Source organism: Jaculus jaculus, chromosome 16 (genome assembly GCF_020740685.1).
Source record: "Jaculus jaculus isolate mJacJac1 chromosome 16, mJacJac1.mat.Y.cur, whole genome shotgun sequence".
Taxonomy (NCBI): Eukaryota; Metazoa; Chordata; class Mammalia; order Rodentia; family Dipodidae; genus Jaculus; species Jaculus jaculus.
Window position 1 is genome coordinate 27,261,504 of NC_059117.1, and position 18,271 is coordinate 27,279,774.

Sequence of the window (18,271 nt, forward strand, 5' to 3'; positions counted from 1 at the left end):
TACTCACTTGAACAGTGACAACAAGTTAATGAATAACAGGCTCTCAGTTTGCTAGAAAGTGACAAGACAAAACATTATAAGGCGGTCTTGGCGCAAGCAGGCACTACCTGTGACACTTAAGTAGTCTTGGCAGTTCTGTCTACATTTCAGGGTCATTTTGAGAATGTAATGAGATGAGACAAGAGCCCACTCATCCCAAAAATGCTAAAAAAAAAAAAAAATCAGAAGTCAAATGTTATTGCTGGTGTTGTATTTATCTTCCAGTTCCTAGCACAATGCTTATTGCCCTTTTTCTTTATGCAAGGGTAGTATTAGGAGTGTCACTAAACTCTTGCCAACATACTAAATCTTAATAAAATTTTGGTTCACATAAGTATATAACTAATATGAAATAAAGGCATATTTTACCTATTGCATAACCAAAACATTTATGCAATTTCATTACATTTACACTTATTGAAATTTTACTTTAATAATCTTAGAGACATTTTAATACCAGTCCTAGCAAACATTAACAACAATAACAAAAAGATTGTGTGACAGGCTAGAGAGATGGCTTAGCAGTTAAGGCATTTGCCTGCAAAGCCAAAGGACCCATATTTGATTCTCTAGGATCCGTGTAAGTCAAATGCACAAGGTGAAGTACACATCTGGAGTTCATCTGGAGTGGCTGGAGGCCCTGGCATGCCCATTCTCTCTCTTCCCCCTCTCTCAAACAAACAAATAAATAAAAATAAAATATTTTTTAAAAGATTGTGTGTGTTTGTGTGTGTGTGTGTGTGTGTGTGTGTGTGTAAATTTGTAAATGTGGGAGTGGGGGCTGATTAGAATTTGCCAAAAGAAATTTAAGAAAAGTTAGAATGAAATCTTTTACTAAATTCTGGTAGAGTCATTTGTATATGTGGGTCTGTTTATGCCTATACCACACGTATGCATAAATTCATATGTGCATCTTTAAATATAAATAAAGAGGACAGTCCCATACATTCCATAAAGCACATTTTCTGAACCTTGTGAAATTGCCATTTAAAAGCCAAGAGCCTAAATTTCCACTTTGATCAATGGGATAGCTTTATCACAAGATGGGATGACTGAAGCTTATTGATTAACTGATAACCTTCTAATGCACCAGCCTTTAATCTGCAATAAAACCCTGAATGAAAATAGAGCATGCAGAAAGGAAAACAGGATTTGATTATCCTGAAAGAAAGCAGCAATGGGGGAAAGTGGAAAGAAAACAAAACATCCAGAAAGACAGAGCAATCTCCTCAGGTTACTTGGCTTTCCCTGCAGACCAGTAGTTGAGACAACTGCATCACCTGACGCTCTGACCCCAGTGCCAAGGACTGGAGAGTCAAATCAAATCAACAGAATAGGCTGTTGTGTTCATGAGGATAGAGAAAAACAACCTCAAATGGTGGTAAAAGTTCACTTCACAGCATGACTACCATTTCAAAGGCAAAGCTAACACTACTGAGACTTCAATGACATCCATACATCATGCCAGGGATAAGCCATTCTTAACTGAGTCCTGTGGCCTTGACAGTGTTTGACAGGACTTTTTCTGCAAGTCTTCAGCTGGAAGGAACCTAAAAACAGCACCTTATATATTAGACTAAATGTGAGCATTGAAAGGTTTGTACAAAAAGTGGACAAAGATTTCATGGGTCTCATCAAAATTTACCCAGAATTTTAAATGGGCTTGATTATAGCTATATTGAAAACCACATTTACTGTGTACTAAGAGGCATGTGTTCATGTGCCATAACTGAAGAAAGAGAAAAACAAAAGCCTGCCATGAAGGTAGACTGACCTGAATTCATTCCTTCATCTAACAATTAGTTTGTTATATACCAGTATGTAAAAATGAATTCTTTAATGAGAAAATGAGTAATTAATGCACATCATAGTTTAGAATCACATATAAAGAAGTGGATAAAGGTGAGCATAGTAGCATACACCTTTCATCCTGGCATTCTGGAAGCTGAGGTAAGAGGATGTCATGAGTTCGGAGCCAGGCTGGCCTACATAGTGAGTTCCAGGTCAGCAAAAAGAGAAAGGAAATAATTCTAATGAAAATTAAATAAATAAAAAAACGCTAATACCTGAAAATGTGTTGGCTCACAGGATTTTTTTTTTTTTTTTTGCCATTTCCCAGTATATAACTAAAGATACATAATCTCTCTTCTATTAAATCCAGAGAAAGTCTATTTTCGTGGATTTTAGTGTTTCATGTTTTTATATTTAAGATGTGAACACTATTAACTTATTATACCGTTTGAAATCAAAGCTCTTAGCGTCCAAGAATATTTATTTACTAGGACAATGATAATTCCATAATTCTTACTAGTATTACTAGCACTATTTGCTTTTCCTTTCCCACCTCCATCCTTCCCTCCCTTCCTTTCCTTTCCTCCCTACCTTCCTGGTTTTTTCCCTAGTCATTGCTGTTGTTGTTGTTTATTCATTTGCTTGTTTGCAAGAAGATCTTGCTGGTAGCCAGGCTAGGCTTGAACTCATGACCCTCTTGCTCTAGCTCGCAGAGGGCCCGGTTTACAGCCTGTGATACTCCTTCTATTTCTAATACTGCCGCTGCTTTTGCGGTTGTTACCGCTTCCGTTGTACAGACAGCTCTCCTCCCCAGTGAGAATATGCCACGCCTGAAACATTTCTGAAACCAAGCCCAGTGCATTAGCAACATGCAAACATATAGTGTCATCATAAACATCTCTCAAATTTTGAATAAACAAGAAAAAATCTCTGAGGCTGAGAAATGTAAGCACTGCTTTCCAGGCAAGGGCTGAAGAAGTTCCAAACACCGAGCCATCCCCACTTGCTGGCCCACTGCTCTCAGCCCAAGTGAGGTCACAGGACACCTTTCCTGGGACCAACCCTCGCTGGAAGACAGTCTTTCTTCTTACATCTGCCAAAGTCCACTGCACCTTAATGAGAGAATTTTCAGATATTACCAATGCCCTGTATGGACAGTGTTTGTTAACCATGTTTTTTGTGTCGTGTGTGTGTGTGTGTGTGTGTGTGTGTGTGTTAGAGAGAGAAAGAGAGAGAGATGGTTGCTGGGTATTAAAACCTGGGCCTCATGAATGATACTCTCTCACTGAGCAAACTTCCAGCCTTATCCAGGTGCTTTGTTTTTTGAGTAGACACAGCTTTGAAATTCTGTAAATGAAGTAAGTACTGGTTATGCTACATGAAAGATCTCCACATACGGAGCAACTGTGAGTTGGAGAGCTGAGCTTCATAATTTCATTCATTACATGCCTCAGTTATTTGATCATTTTATGCCCTGAGTTTCTCTTTAAATAAAATGAGAACAATACCAAATCATTTCAGAGTATTTGTGCTAAATAGAGATTACTGAGAAATGTATTGCAAGATAGGAGTATCAAATAATATTTATTAGAGAGCTCTAATCTGATAACTGAGGTTTTGCTCTAATGTTACATAAGTGCAAACAGGCTCCCATTATCCCACAAAGGAAAATGAAACACAGGAAAATAAAAGCAGACATTTGCATTAGATTTCAAATGACTCAAGCCACCTGTACATGAATGTTAAAAAATAAAATCTAACTACCAAAGAAGCTGTTTATTCAATTCAATTCAGTTCAGTTCAATCCAATTCAATGCCATGATAGTGAGACTAGGGAGATGGGTTCCTGGTTAAAGGTGCTTGCTTTGCAAAGCCTGCAGGCCAGTTTTTATTCCTTGGTGTTCATGTAAAGCCAGATGCAAAAAGTGGCACAAAGCTGAGCGTGGTGGCGCACGCCTTTAATCCCAGCACTCGGGAGGCCGAGGTAGGAGGGTCATCATGAGTTCAAGGCCACCCTGAGACAAAAAGTGGCACAAGCATTCGCTGTGCTTTAGCAGTGACAATAGATCCACGTACATGAATGAATAAATAAATAATACTTTCTAAAAAAAAAATCCATGAAAGCTCCTGGCATAGGGCAGAGATATGAGCACAAACCCTGATAGTCATTTGCTGGGAAACCCAGTGTCTACAACAATGGTTAGAGTCTAGCTTTGCAGAAATAAATGTAGAATTAGAGAAGCAAGACCTATGTATATTTTCTGCAGAATACAATAGATCTGAGTGTGGATGCATAATTGTTGTAGATGGACACTATCCCCTCCCAATACAATATCACCCAACTGGGAATGCGATGGATACAACTTTATCTATCAGATGCAGTACGGACGCAGATCTGTGATTGCAGAGATGTTTTGCCTGACTAGTTGACTGCTGTGTCATCAATGTACTGCCTAGAACAAAGCCAGGCACATAAGAGGGACTAAAACCACATTTGCTGAATAAATAAACTTTCAGAGTCCTGTGAACCTCTTGTAGGGCATCTCTGTGTAGGCAGCAACTATACAAGTGACCTTAATAACCAGTCAAACTAGAACCTCACAAGAAACATAAGACTAACTCACTGTGAAGATTTATTATTCATATTTAAAGAAATGGAATAAAACACTACAGATATGGGTTTCATTTTTAAGACAAATCAGATTATAATTAGTCCAATAATGGCAACAGAAATATGTGTGCAGGGGGAGTAGCTCAATGGAGAAGCACTTGTCTACATGCACAGGCCCTCGGTTCAATCCTCAATATCACAAAAACATGAATAAATAAAGAGAATACAAAGAATAAATAGAAAATGCAAATTTATCCTGCAATATCAAATCTTTTCCTCAGGACCTGAAATCATTCATAACATAATTGTAAAGAAAATAACTAGGAGCTACTATAAAATGCATCTGTACATCTCCATCAACAAACATAAAAAGGCTTCTCTGCCTACCCCTGGCTTTAAGTAATATTCCAAAGCTTGCATACAAAAACAGGTATTACCTTTTCTATTTAAAAGTTCATCAAGACAGGCATGGTGGAGCATGACTTTAATCCCAGCACTTGGGAGGCAGAGGTAGGAGGATCACTGTGAGTTCAAGACCACCCTGAGACTGCAGAGTGAATTCCAGGTCAGCCTGGATTAGAGTGAGACCCTACTTCACACACAAAAAAAGTTCATCAGACTTTGTCTAAATTGTATTCTTTTTCATCTAGCTTTCATGATATATTTTCAATAACTGAGTTCTTGTGTTACCATCACTCTCAGTTACTGCCAGATGCAAGTAGTCAAGTAGTGCACATTGGGGTAGATTTTAGAATTAAAAAACTAAATAAAATAAAAGAAAACATCAACCCATTATTTTTACTTGGTGGGGCACAGCACAAATTCTCATTAGAAGAAAATTCATTAACAGACAAAAGTAATTGGTGTCATTTTATTATTATAAATGCAATAAATGGAGGATTCTGCAAATAAAATTTATAATAATCACTAAACATACAATTATTATAAAACACAGCCTACATATGCTAGGTTAACTCATAATACATCCTCTTTATATATGATTACATGAAATTTATATATATTATGAGATGGTTGCAAGAAATACAATTCCTTTAACAATTACTTTGACCTTGTTTTCAAATACTGATAAATGTTGCATAATAAACACAATTGTGAATAACACTCACTTTATATAAGTTTATGTGTAGATACTAAAATATTGGAACAAAGACTAAAATATTTGGTTCTGGAAATAATTTTTCCACCTTCATCGCTTATTTAAATTTCTTCCCAACAAATGTTATTTGACTTATACTCCTAATAAGTCCAGTCACTGCACAACAAACTTAATAGTGAGTGAGTGAACTTCAACCAAACATGGCAAAGATCACTTTTCTTAAAATAATTTGTCAGTAATTGAAGGCAGGATATGTGGAAAATATTTGTTGCCATACTTCCTTTGAATATGTTCAAGAAAACAATTTCTAGGATACATTGTTTCATGATAGGGTAAAACTGAAGAATGAATAGAAAAGGAAAAGTTGGAGTTAAAATAAATGCTTTTAGATTTTAACATGCACAGAGTAAGCAACCTCAGTTTTGTAGGATTTATAGTTTTGCTTTGTTTTTTGGTTTTTAGTGTGGCATTAAGTCTAATGTTAATAAGAATGGACAGATAAAATAAGAAATATTTAAAAGTATCTAATAGAGACTTCTCCAGAACCAAGACTATAGCATATTTGAGTTGTACACATATAAGCTTTTATGGTAATTTTTACTTACACATTGATCACACAGTATTTATATTTTTCTAAGTTCAAACATACAGTTTCCCATATTTAGGTGTTCCCTTTTCTCTTTTCCTTGAGTTTGTTAAAGCATCTCAGAATCAAAATGTGGTCTGCTCCTGAGAAATTATTCAGTTTTTCTCATCCCTCTGCTAAGTAAATAAAGGCTGTGACTACTGCTTCCTCTCTTGGACTTGAGGGTCCCGAGAAATTACCATACAGCATTTCTTGCAAGTGTAGCTTGTTTGTTGGATTTCTCCCATCTGAGTTCTAATCAGGTCCAACCCAGCTTTGCTTCTGAGATCAGATGAGATGAGGCACTTACACTTGCCATTGGATTTCTAATTTGATTTGAAACATGCTTTCAATGGGAAACAACCATACACCAAAGTAAGATTTCTACCTTGTGCAAAGTGTGACAGGGGCTCTCAGCCACAACAGACAATGACCACCTACAGGCAAAATCTCATGCCACAAAAACAACTGGGTGGGGCCAGCAACTTCTTGGTTCTCCCTAACCAGCACTGAGAATATTAGGAATGCAACATGTATGTTTCTAGACTACAGATGATTCCATATGACAGAGAACTACAGTCTACAATGACTCTCAAAGCAGAAAGTGAAAAAAAAATAGAAAATAGTCTTTGAAATTGGAAAATACACATTAATTCTAGAAAAGAAGATGAAAAAGTAATAGGACATTTGGAATATTTTCTGTAGTTTTCATTTTCTGATTCCTAGTATACTTAAGTAATAAAATGATAATATATTATTAACATAAAACTGCTGAGAAACTGGTTGTTATTGATTTTATATTGACTTATAAAAATACCAGGAGGACTGGAATGATCGTTCAGCTTAATTGCAACAGACTGGTGCTGCTGCCTTAACCCTACAACTGCTGGCTGGTGAGAGAGGCAGTATGCCTAACCTTATCAGAATCACCTAACAGCTCCTTAGAGATCTGAAGGCCCAGTTCTAGAACTTCTTGTATCTCACAAATAACATGGGGAAAATGATGCTTTAGCAAACAAGCTTCCTAAGTGATTCTTGCTCATGCCTAGGTGTGAATAAGATGACTGGACTCAGAACTGCAGACGTGATTAATCAGTAAAATAATTTTTAAAAATACCCAAAAATGAGCACCTATCTTATCAGCAAGCCATAAATCTTGAGCTGGGTATGGTGGTGCATGCTAGTAAACCTAGCACTTGGGAGGTGGAGGCAGGATGGTCAGGAGCTCAGCCACATTTGAGGCTAGGTGGGCTACATTACAGCTTATCTCAGAAGAGCAGAGAGGGAAAGGGGGTCAGAACAGAGTGGCAGGAAGAGAGAGGGGAGCTAGAGCAGATAAACCCTTAACAATTATGTTACAACGTGAGACAACTAAGGGTAAAACGGCATGCTTGTCTATGGAAAGAACTGTGACGCATATAGGGTTGTGTGTGTGTGTGTGTGTGTGTGTGTGTGTGTGTGTGTGTGTGTGTTTCTAGTCTATATATACATTGCATTGCCTTAAGTGGACATTTGAATTGTAAAAAAAGAAAACGAAACAACAAACAAACCAATTCTCAGCAACCAACCATACACAAAGGAGAAATAAGTCTCCAGAACTAGCTATTATTTAATCCTTGGGTGAGGAAGGATGAGGCTATTCATCTTTAAAATGGATAGTGTGGGTCTGACTAGAGGGATATGTTTAATTACGCTTCAAATATTTTTTAATAGGGTGTGGTGGCACATGCTTTTAGTCCCAGTACTCAGAGGGCTGAAATAGAAAGTGAGTTCAAGACCAGCCTGGGGCTACAAAGTGAACTCAAGGTCAGCCTGAGCTACAGTGAGACCCTGCCTTGAAAAAAAATAATTAAAAAAAATAGGGGGCTGGAGAGATGGCTTACCAGGTAAGGCACTTGCCTGGAGGCCCTGGTGCACCCATCCTCTCCCCCTCCCCACTCCCTCCCTGCCGTCCTGTCTCTCTCTCTCTCTCTCAAAATAAGTAAACAAATAAATAAATAAAATAAACTTAAAAGGTAATAGCAAGTATTCTTTAAAATGAAAAGGAAAGGAAGAAATAAAGAGGAAGAAAAAAGTAAACGGAAAGAGGGAGAAAGATGAAGGGAGGCAGGGAACGCCAACATACTAATAGTCATGGCGTCAAATCTCAGAAATAAAATTGCTGTCTCTTTCAGTGTGCCTCTCTCTCTCTTCTCAAAGCAGCAAAATTAAACTGAAGAGTCTTCCCAGCCAATCATATATGAAAATTGAGTCAGGCAAGAAGTTTCAAAACTAATAATGAAAACTAGAAGCAGCCAGCCTGACAAGACCTGGGCAGTGGTGTCATAACCAACAGCTTTCTGATGGCCTAGAGAACCACTCAATGGAAAGGACCCCATAAGTGAAATGGGAACCAAGTCTGAATCCTGTGGAGACAAAGATGATGCTCTCCAGTGTCAAGCTCCCACTAGCCTTTGGCCAAAAGAGAGGCTATATCCTTCAACATCTCTCTAAATTAACAATGTGTATCCCACTTAACCTATGCTGAATTCATTCTCCATTGGAGAATCTGTTTTTATTTTTCAGAAGGTAGCAAGACCCAAGGAGATAAACCACCCCTCACATTTCAGCCCAGGCCCAGGTGAAACCACAGAGGAATTCGGGAGACGAGGAAGAGTGCTGCTTCCTTCCATGCTGAACCTGAAAATCAGCACCAGGGTAAATGAGACAGATACTGAGCACACTCAACACACACCAAAGCAGAAATCCAGAGGCTCCAGAGAGCTTTCTACTGAGGTAGACTTACAACACACCCACCAAGGCTCAGAGAATTTTGTGGAAGAGGAGGCGGAAAGATTGTAAGAGCCACAGGTTGGGATGTCATGCCCAGAGGCATTGCCCCCACCCCATGATTGACTGTGGTTTTCACAACGCATAACCCACAACCCCATGGGAAATACCACCATCAACCAGACTGAGAAGGGGCCCAAGTGTGGGGGGGGAATAGGGAAATGATTGTACAAACACATGATGTGTCCATGCAAATTATACTGTTAACAAAAATAAAAATAAGATATTTTTAAAAACTAGGCCTTTATAGCCAAAGACAGACTGAAGTGAGACCCCCATCTCAAAAATAAAGCCAGGCGTGGTGGCACACACTTTAATCCCAGCACTTTGGAGACAGAGGTAAGATTGCTGCGAGTTCACAACCAGCTTGAGACTACAAAGTAAATTTTGAGGTAAAGCAAGACACTACCTCGAAACACTGAAACACCCCCCCCACACACACACACACTGATGTTCTAAAGTAGAAAGTGAAAAATAAAATAGAAAAATCATGATACATAAATCATAAATGGAACTTTCCAATCCTGAAAAAGCACACATCAGTATGAAATGCTTTATTCAGTAAGGATCTGTATAGACGTGTTAAAACCAGTTCTGGGCCTGGCACAGCGGCACACTCCTTTAATCCCAGCACTCAGGAGGCAAAGGTGGAATCACCCACCTGAATTCAAGGACAGCCTGACCCCACATAGTGAATTCTAGGTCAGCCTGGGCTGGAGCGGGACCCTACCTTGAAAAAAAAAAAGAGAAAAGCAGGTCTAGGAACTGAAGAAATACGGCTCACTTTTAAAGTGTGTGCTCAACTCACGTGCAGCCTGAGGCTCGGTCACTAGCTCCCACTGCCCATCTTAACCCCACAAAAAGGAAAATAGCAGATTTATAACAATAATATATCAAGATAGCTCTCTCTCCTGTATTTTTTATTTCATTGACAAAAGTCAAAATGTTATTTTAAAAAATAATAAAATAATAAAGTGCCTATATAAACAAAATGTTGCTTTGACTTAATGGTGTTGCCAGATACTAATTACTTTTATATAGTTGAACTACCAAACTCTGGTTTGTGTTGATTAATTCTGGATGATCCACTCATTTTCTATTAACAAATATCAGATAAGATATGGAAGTTTGGGGCTGGAGAGATGGCTTAGCGGTTAAGCGCTTGCCTGTGAAGCCTAAGGACCCCAGTTCAAGGCTCAATTCCCCAGGACCCACGTTAGCCAGATGCACAAGGGGGTGCACACATCTGGAGTTCGTTTGCAGTGGCTGGAGGACCTGGCGTGCTCATTCTCTCTCCCTCTCTCTCTTTCTCTCTCTATCTTCTTTTTTCTCTCTCTGTCTATCACTCTCAAATAAATAAATAAAAATAATAAACAAAAAAAAAGATATGGAAGTTTGAAAACATTTACTTTAGGGAAGCATCAAGATTTTTATTCCTCTGATATCATCATTGTAACTGACTTCCATTCCAGTGTCTCATCCTGAGACTAAGAAAAAGGTGTTAGAGGTACAAGGCTCTTCCCTGCTGAGAACTGTGCATAACCCTGGCTGTACTCCTCACGATGAGCTGGGAAAATGTGAAAAGTAAATGTGAATATTGTCCATCCCATGGATCACATATATAGAAAAGACTGAAATGAAATCATGTAACCAAGTAGAAACTGGTGATAAAAATAACACATAACTGTAATGAATAAAATTTTGTAATCCAAGGGGTGGATTTCAAGGCTAGTGATTTAACTATATTTAAATATGTAATTTTGTTTAGTTCTTGTGAGGTAGGTTCTCAATCCAGCCCAGGCTGACCAGGAATTAACTATGTAATCTCGGGCTGGCCTTGAATTTGCAGTGGTACCCCTACCTCTTCCTTCAGAGTTCTGGGATTAAATGTGGGTACCACCACACCTGGATAAATATATAATTTAAAATATGATTGATGCTGTTAAAATTTCAATGCCTAATTTATTTTTTAAAAAAATTTAGTTTATCCACATATTTGTACCTGCTTTAGGAAGATAAGTCTCATCTATGGTTTAAAGGTTCTTTGAATTCTCCTTCCTAAATACATATACTATTTCTTGACCAAAGTGTGTCCTATAGTAACACTGTGCTTCAGCACAGTGTCATTGGTTTGCATTGGTACAAAACAATGTATTCACACCACTCATTTTCTGGTATGGATCAGTAGAAAGTTACTTTGATTTGAGGTGAATGCTTGTATTTATTTTAAAACTTAGCATCCTTCCAAAGTTAGCCAGCGACAGTATCATGTCGGGTTCCAGATTTTAACTAAAATATTTTGCCAAGAAAAACAAGGAGGTACTGGGCTTGCAGCTCAATTCATAGAGTTCACAAAGTCCTGGGCTCAATCCCCAGCACCCTAAAATCTGGCACAGGGGTACTGGTCTGTAAACTCAGCACTCAGGACACAAAAGGAAAAGGATAAACAGTTCAGAGTCATCCATGGCTACACAAAGTTCAAGGCCAGCCTGAGTCACAAAAGACCATGTCTCCAAAAATTAAAAACTAAGCACTGCTCAGGAAAATATTTAGAAAGTTTCTCAACGATTAGGGTTTACTTTCTTTGCACAATTTTGAAAGCTCTATTTTCTATTATCCTACATATATTCAAACATGTCATATTCCAAATGTACTTAATTGATTTAGTGTTGAATAAAATTTTACTCTTCACTCAGCTAATGTTGGTTTACTAAAGGACTAAGGCATTTGAAACAAAGACAGACGCATCTTTTATTCACATGTGAAAAAGCAGTCCTGTACAGTTTATAAATGTATAACTTATCAACAGTCACATGGTGAGTTGGGGCAAGTTTCTTTCTGTTCCTGGGAAGGGATGCTTCTGCTCCACTAAGATCCCCAGACAGACAACAATCAGACATTAGTAGAAGGCATTTCAGAGACCACAGCCTATCCATCCAATAACCCTCATGGCAGAAATCCTTCCTAGACTCTACACCCAAATGGTCTACTCCTCTTCTCAAATCATTTTTTTCTTGTTTTCCCTTTAATGCCATCTGAAATTCACTGGTTAGTATCAGTCGAACAACAGTCTTTTACATAAGTAAAAAGTTAAAGTATGTCTCACTTGTATTTTCTTTTTAAAAAAAAAAATTTTGGTTTATCTTTATTTATTTATTTGAGAGTGACAGAGTAAGAGGCAAAGAGAGAGAGAGAAAGGGTGCACCAGGGCTTCCAGCCACTGCAGATGAATTCCAGATGTGTGTGCCCCCTTGTGTATCTAGCTAACATGGGTTCTGGGGAATCAAGCCTCGAACCGGGGTCCTTAGGCTTCACAGGCAAGCACTTAACCACTAAGCCATCTCTCCAGCTCACTCACTTGTATTTTCATTAAACTATTTCAGTCTATGTTTTCCCATATTTTAAGATATGTCAGATGTTTAATTCACAAGGTCTAAGGCCTTATTTGTTAAAACTGTCAATACTCACTAATTAAAGTAAAGCAAAAAAAAAAAAAAAGATGCTACAATCTGACTTATTGTGCATCCAAAACATGCCAGGCATGCTGCACATAATAAGCTCCCAACTTACAAGAGGTTCACAATCTTGTCAAAGGCAGAAAAGTATTGGAAATACTCAGACATGGCAGACACAAGACCCAAGATGCTGTAGAGTCTAACTGTGTGAGGTATGAGTGCCAAGAAAAGGCCAAAAGCAATTTGGATGAGGCGAATCCAAGCTGAGTATGAAATGAAGATCAAAAGCTCACAAGTGTAAACTTGCACAGCCATGTGAGACATGCACATGGTGTGCTCTGCTTGTAGAACTAAAAGAAGAATTAAAGTGCAGAGAACTGAAGGCACAGGAGAAGAGAAGGGGCAGGAGGAGCAAGAGAGAAGGCTGAGTTACAAAGGTAGTCAAAGCCTAAGTGCCAGAACACTCTTTCGTAGAGCTCGGGTAGGACTTTGTCCTGTGGGAGGTTTAAGGAAAACATTAACAAGGACAGTGAGCTACGTATATGGATGGTCCTGCAAAGGCTGGCGGGCAGGACAGCAAAGCAAGGGTAGGAAAAACTATTCAAATGGTTGAGTCAGAAGCCTGGCCAGGGAGAATGAAGGTGTAAACTAATGGGATTGAATACAGGCCATGGAATTAAGATATTCCTGAAACAGAAAATTAACATCTTAGTGAGCAACTGGAGGCTTAAGAGACTGAGTACGCATCAGAGTTTCACCTTGGAGAGCAATGTTGCTAACTAAACAATAAGAGAATTACAAAGGTAGTTGGTCACAAACAGACTTGGTGTCATGGAACTTTCTAAAGGAGGCAGAAGTATCAGTCAAGAGTTCGTGGTCATCCTCTGCTACATAGCAATCTTGAGGCCAGCCTAAGCTACATGAGACAAAAGAAAGAAAGAGAGAGAGAGAGAGAGAGAGAGAAAGAAAGGAGGGAGGGAGGGAAGGAGGAAGAAGAAAGAGAGAGGGAGGGAGGGAGGAAGGAAAGAAGGGCAAAAAAGAACAGTAGGACAGGAAAAATGTTATCAACCTTAGATTTGCTGAGTGTGGGCTGTCTGTAAAGTATCTTGCTAGACATGCAGATGGTTTAAATGAAAGCAGAGGGGAGGGTTCAGAAGACCTACCATTTTCAGTTTGCATGGGTACCCCCATGTTGGATGTGGTAAGGGGTTCCAGGGCAGGCAACAAGGGGAGACCCACCCTGGACATCACAATGTGGCTTAGTTAGTACTGTGTAGGACTACTCTGACCAGAACAGTAACTTAAGAGCCCCACAGTTCTCAATTTAGAGTAACCAAGATTAAATGAAACTAAAATTTCATTTCTTTGGTGTCACAAACCACATTTCATCTACTTAATGGAAAGACATGGAGTGGAGAGAGTCAGAATGGTGAAAAAAAGAAAAGAGCAAGGAAAAAAGAGTTCATGGAAATGAAATATCCAGGATAGATGATAACGAGGCCAAGTAATAAAAGGAGGAAAGAAAAAAGTTCTGGTTAGTATATTTACCCCGACATCGGTATAGTGATGAAGTCTTTAGAGTAAAAGAACTCAATGATACAATCCAGTCACTCAAAGGACAGGGTCAGCTTTTAGGGGTGAAAAAAAGGAATCCAAGTTCCCCCACAAGAGAAAAATGTTGGAAATAGAACTGTTTTATGCTTTAATCAATAAGTGTAGGACTTGCATAACTGTTGTCCTTAGAAATTGTCCTATGGGGAAGTTTTTAAGCATCTTTGGTGTTTAAGGTCTAAATTACTAAGGCATACGTTTCTTCAGAGTACATGTCAAATGCCTTTATTTAGATATCAAATAGCACAACCCATTCTCTTCTCTGATCACAAATTAAGCTAACAGAACATTGGTTACCAGGGACTGAGAAGACTGATGGATGGAAAGTTTTGCTATTGTTTATGGAAACAGGGTTACTGGACTAACGGAATTTTCTGGAGCTGGTCAATGACGATGATAAGGCAACTGTGCGTATTAATTAATGCCACAGAACTCTGCACTTAAAATGGCTATAATGATCAACTTTATAGTATGCATGTTTACCACAATTGTTTAAATCAAATTGAACTAAAAACATGTAACATAGGATAAAATCTTGAGGAAACCTCTCACAACACTCCACCTGAGACACTTAAGATAACAAAAATAAAAGCTGAAAATGTTTCCAGCAAACATCTGTTACTTGAAGCATTGTAGGTGTTAGTGATATGAAGCTGTAAAATATGGGTTTGATAAGGTGTAAGCTATTAATCATCTCGTTACTGTTGACATTGCCTTGTCTGATCTTGTCAACAACCTAAAGTAGCGAAACATGTCAGAGCTTCAAATAGCACCAAAAGAATAAAAATGCATTAGGCCAGTTTCATAATATGGAATGTATAGTTGACCTCACTTACGGGCAGTTTCACTCTCCAAGGCTTCAGTTGTCAACCCCGGCCTAAAGATGTTAAATGGAAAGTTCTAGACACAATTTATAATTTCGCCTAAATTACATTTACTAATACACATTGTTGTAGTTGTTCTATTTTCTATTGTTATTGTCAATCTCTAAGTTGTGATGAATTGCTGGATTTATAAATGAAGCTTCATCACAGGTTAAGTGTGTATAGTTGAAATACAGAGCCAACAGCATGTAGAGGTGCAGGCTCTCCAGGGTTTCAGGCATTCAGAGGCCATCTAGAAACACATCCCCTGGGGAAAAGGGACAGCTACACTTTTCCTTACTATTTACTTTATGGGTCAGTAGCTCAAGCCTGGTAGAATAGCAAAGTATAAATATCAGCAGTAAACCTCGGGGCAACTACGTTTGTGCAGACAAAATGCTTATTCTTCTATTAAGGCAGGGCCTGCACCCAGAAGTCAGGGCTCTGCATTCCCTGACAGGCAGATCCTAGAGCCGCCATCCAGGAAGGCACACTGAAAAGACGCTGAAAGAAACCAGTGGCTTTCTCTGCATACATGACTACAACATGGAAGCAGAAAACTTGAACCTAAAAATGAAATCAACGCAAGGGACGGTTTATGAATGTAAAGTAACGTGATACGGCCAACAATGCTTGGTCCAGAATCTTTTATAAGTTATGTAATAACTCATCTCATGCGGGCTTTAACTCTGACTGCTATGAGCATCCAGGTCTTTCCTGTGAACACTTGGCACCGTGGAAGTCAACACTTGCACATTCATGGATCACACCTTGTTTTCTCCCCAAGGACATGCACTAAATACAGAGAACATGGCACTCTTTCAACAACTCAGTCTTCCTTGCCCACCCCTAGAAGCTGATGTCACAGCCTGAAAAGTAAAAATGCCTCATGACTGGAAGCTAAAAAGACATTTGCACAGTGCAAGGACAGACACCATAGGTGGAAACCAACCAATAAGAAAGAGAAAAAGAAAGCGAAGACCGACAACGGGCAAAAAGGGAGGCGAATCACGCCGTACTTACAGCTTTCAGCCTGATAGTCTGGCACAAACTGTTCGTCATTGTCAGGTACCTGAGCTGAAGAAGAAAAACACACAAAAAAAAAAATTTAAAAAAAAACAATTAAGAAAGGAATTGCCAAGGCAGGAGGAAAGTCAATTCTAATGTGTCAACGGAGGACTTTTCAGGTGGAGCTTAAACCTCTGAGTATTTGCCAGTAAGCTTGTGTTTGAAATGGTATTGACAGCTCTCCTTGGGAAAAAGGACTGGAGAGATCGCTAAGGCAAGTGGAAAACACAGATTTCTCAGAACATGGTGGCAGCTGTAGTCCCTCTGCCTCTCACCTGCCAGATAGAAACAGAAGAGATGCAAAATAAAAGAAGCTACAGGACTTCTGTTCCCTGCAGGGCTTTGCTGTGTAACAGTCCAGCAAAAGACCTTCAATTCACTCACTACCAGGGCTCACACAGTCATCTGCAGGAACCACACGGTTCATTTCGGTGCTGTGTAGTCACACCCATTCCTCCCCAGCTTTAGGAATGACTGCTTCTTTTGGTACGTGGCCTCTCTTGCAAGTTAGGCCACCATAATTAAAAACATTTGCTCAAAAATTTGATCAAAGTATACTATAAAGTCTTAAAAATGAACTGTCATTGAGTTCGGTCACATGCAACAAAGCAATATATTTCAACAATTAGAGTCATAATAATAAAAATAACAAAACAATAAAACAAATGCCATCTTTTCATGCAAAATATTTTCCTGGCTACTATTCAGTACTAACAAAAAGAATCTCACCATTTCATCAGGCCTAATGTCAAATGACTTCCCTATTTTTAGTAAAGAGAAAAAAAAAAAACACTGGAGAGCAAGAACTTAATGCATTTGGCAGCAATCAAAACACAAGTCCATTTTTTTCACTTTGAAAATGCTTTCATTACAGATGATTTAGACATGGAAATAATCTACTCCAAACTGGTAGGACATTACTACATTTTCAAACACATGCAAATACATACACTTTTGCATAAATTCACTACATAAAATGGAAGTTAGGTTACTTTTGGCTAACTAAACACAAAATGAGTTAACTCACATTATACTGTTGTTAGCGAACATTATTCTACTAATATTGTTTAAGAATGGAACTTTTTATCCAATAAAATCACATTAAAACGGACTTCAATAATTTTTTTAAATGTACCTACTCTGTATGAAGAATACTAATTTAAATGGTCAGTCTTGGCTAAGCATGGGGTGCTATGCCTGTAATGCATGCTTTTAAGAAGTTGAGACAAAAAATCACCATGAGTTCAAGGCCAACCTGGACTACAGAGTGAGTTTCCAGCCTGTAGGTTACAGAGTAAAAATCTGTCACAAAAACATGAGATTAATAAGAAGAAGAAAGAAGGAAGTGGAGAAAGAGGATGAAAAAGAATGGACCTGTTGAAAATATTTCAGCTTGATAGTTGGATATGTTAAGAAAAAATCCATATAAAAAGGAATTTTGGGTCCAAGAAGATGACTCAGCTGTTAAAGGCACTTGCTTGCAAAGCCTAGCAACACAGGTCCTATTCTCCAGTATTCACTTCAAGCCAGATGCACAAAGTGGTGCATGTGTCTGGAGTTTGTTTACAGAGGCAAGAGCCCTGATGTGCACATATTATACATTCTCTCTCTTCTCTATCAAATAAAAATATTTTTAAAAAATAATTTTATATTCAATAATTATGAATAGAAAATAAGTACAAAATCAAAAATTTTTTTTTTCCTCTCAGTATTCTTTTATAAACAGAAATATCTGGATAAATTAAAGTGTTTTTGCATTATTAAGAATATATACCATGATAATGTAGCCTATTATTAAAATACACAACTTGACATTCAATTGTTTTCTAGCCACTGTCGCTGCATACCAACACTTAACTTTATTAATGACACATTATTCCCTACCAACAAATAAAATCATCCAATTTCAAGTGATAAGTGTTGCTTACTTGATCAGTTTATACTGAAAGGTTAATTTGTTTTTCTTCATATCCTATTAATATCTGACACTATGTTGAACAACTCTGAGGTTAGACATACTTCAAATCATAGATTTATGACTTGCTAGTTGTATAACTCAGGGTAAACTTTAATCACCAGCTTAATACAATAAGAAGATTTCTTTTTTTATTATTTTTTTTATTTTTCAAGGTAGGGTCTCACTCTGGCCCAGGCTGACCTGGAATTCACTATGTAGTCTCAGGGTGGCCTCAAACTCATGGCGATACTCCTACCTCTGCCTCCCGAGTGCTGGGATTAAAGGCGTGCGCCACCATGCCGGGC

General features: G+C 38.4%; 1 protein-coding gene across 6 annotated transcripts in view; it reads right to left on the reverse strand.

Annotated features, from left to right (window-relative positions):
• Etv1 (ETS variant transcription factor 1) overlaps nt 1–18,271 on the reverse strand; it is a 96,369-nt gene that overhangs the window by 65,997 nt on the left and 12,101 nt on the right. For all 6 annotated transcript variants that reach the window (XM_045135675.1, XM_045135674.1, XM_045135673.1 and 3 more), the window contains one exon: nt 15,965–16,018. In XM_045135675.1, coding sequence (XP_044991610.1) covers nt 15,965–16,018 — 54 coding nt within the window. The remainder of the gene's footprint in view (nt 1–15,964; nt 16,019–18,271) is intronic.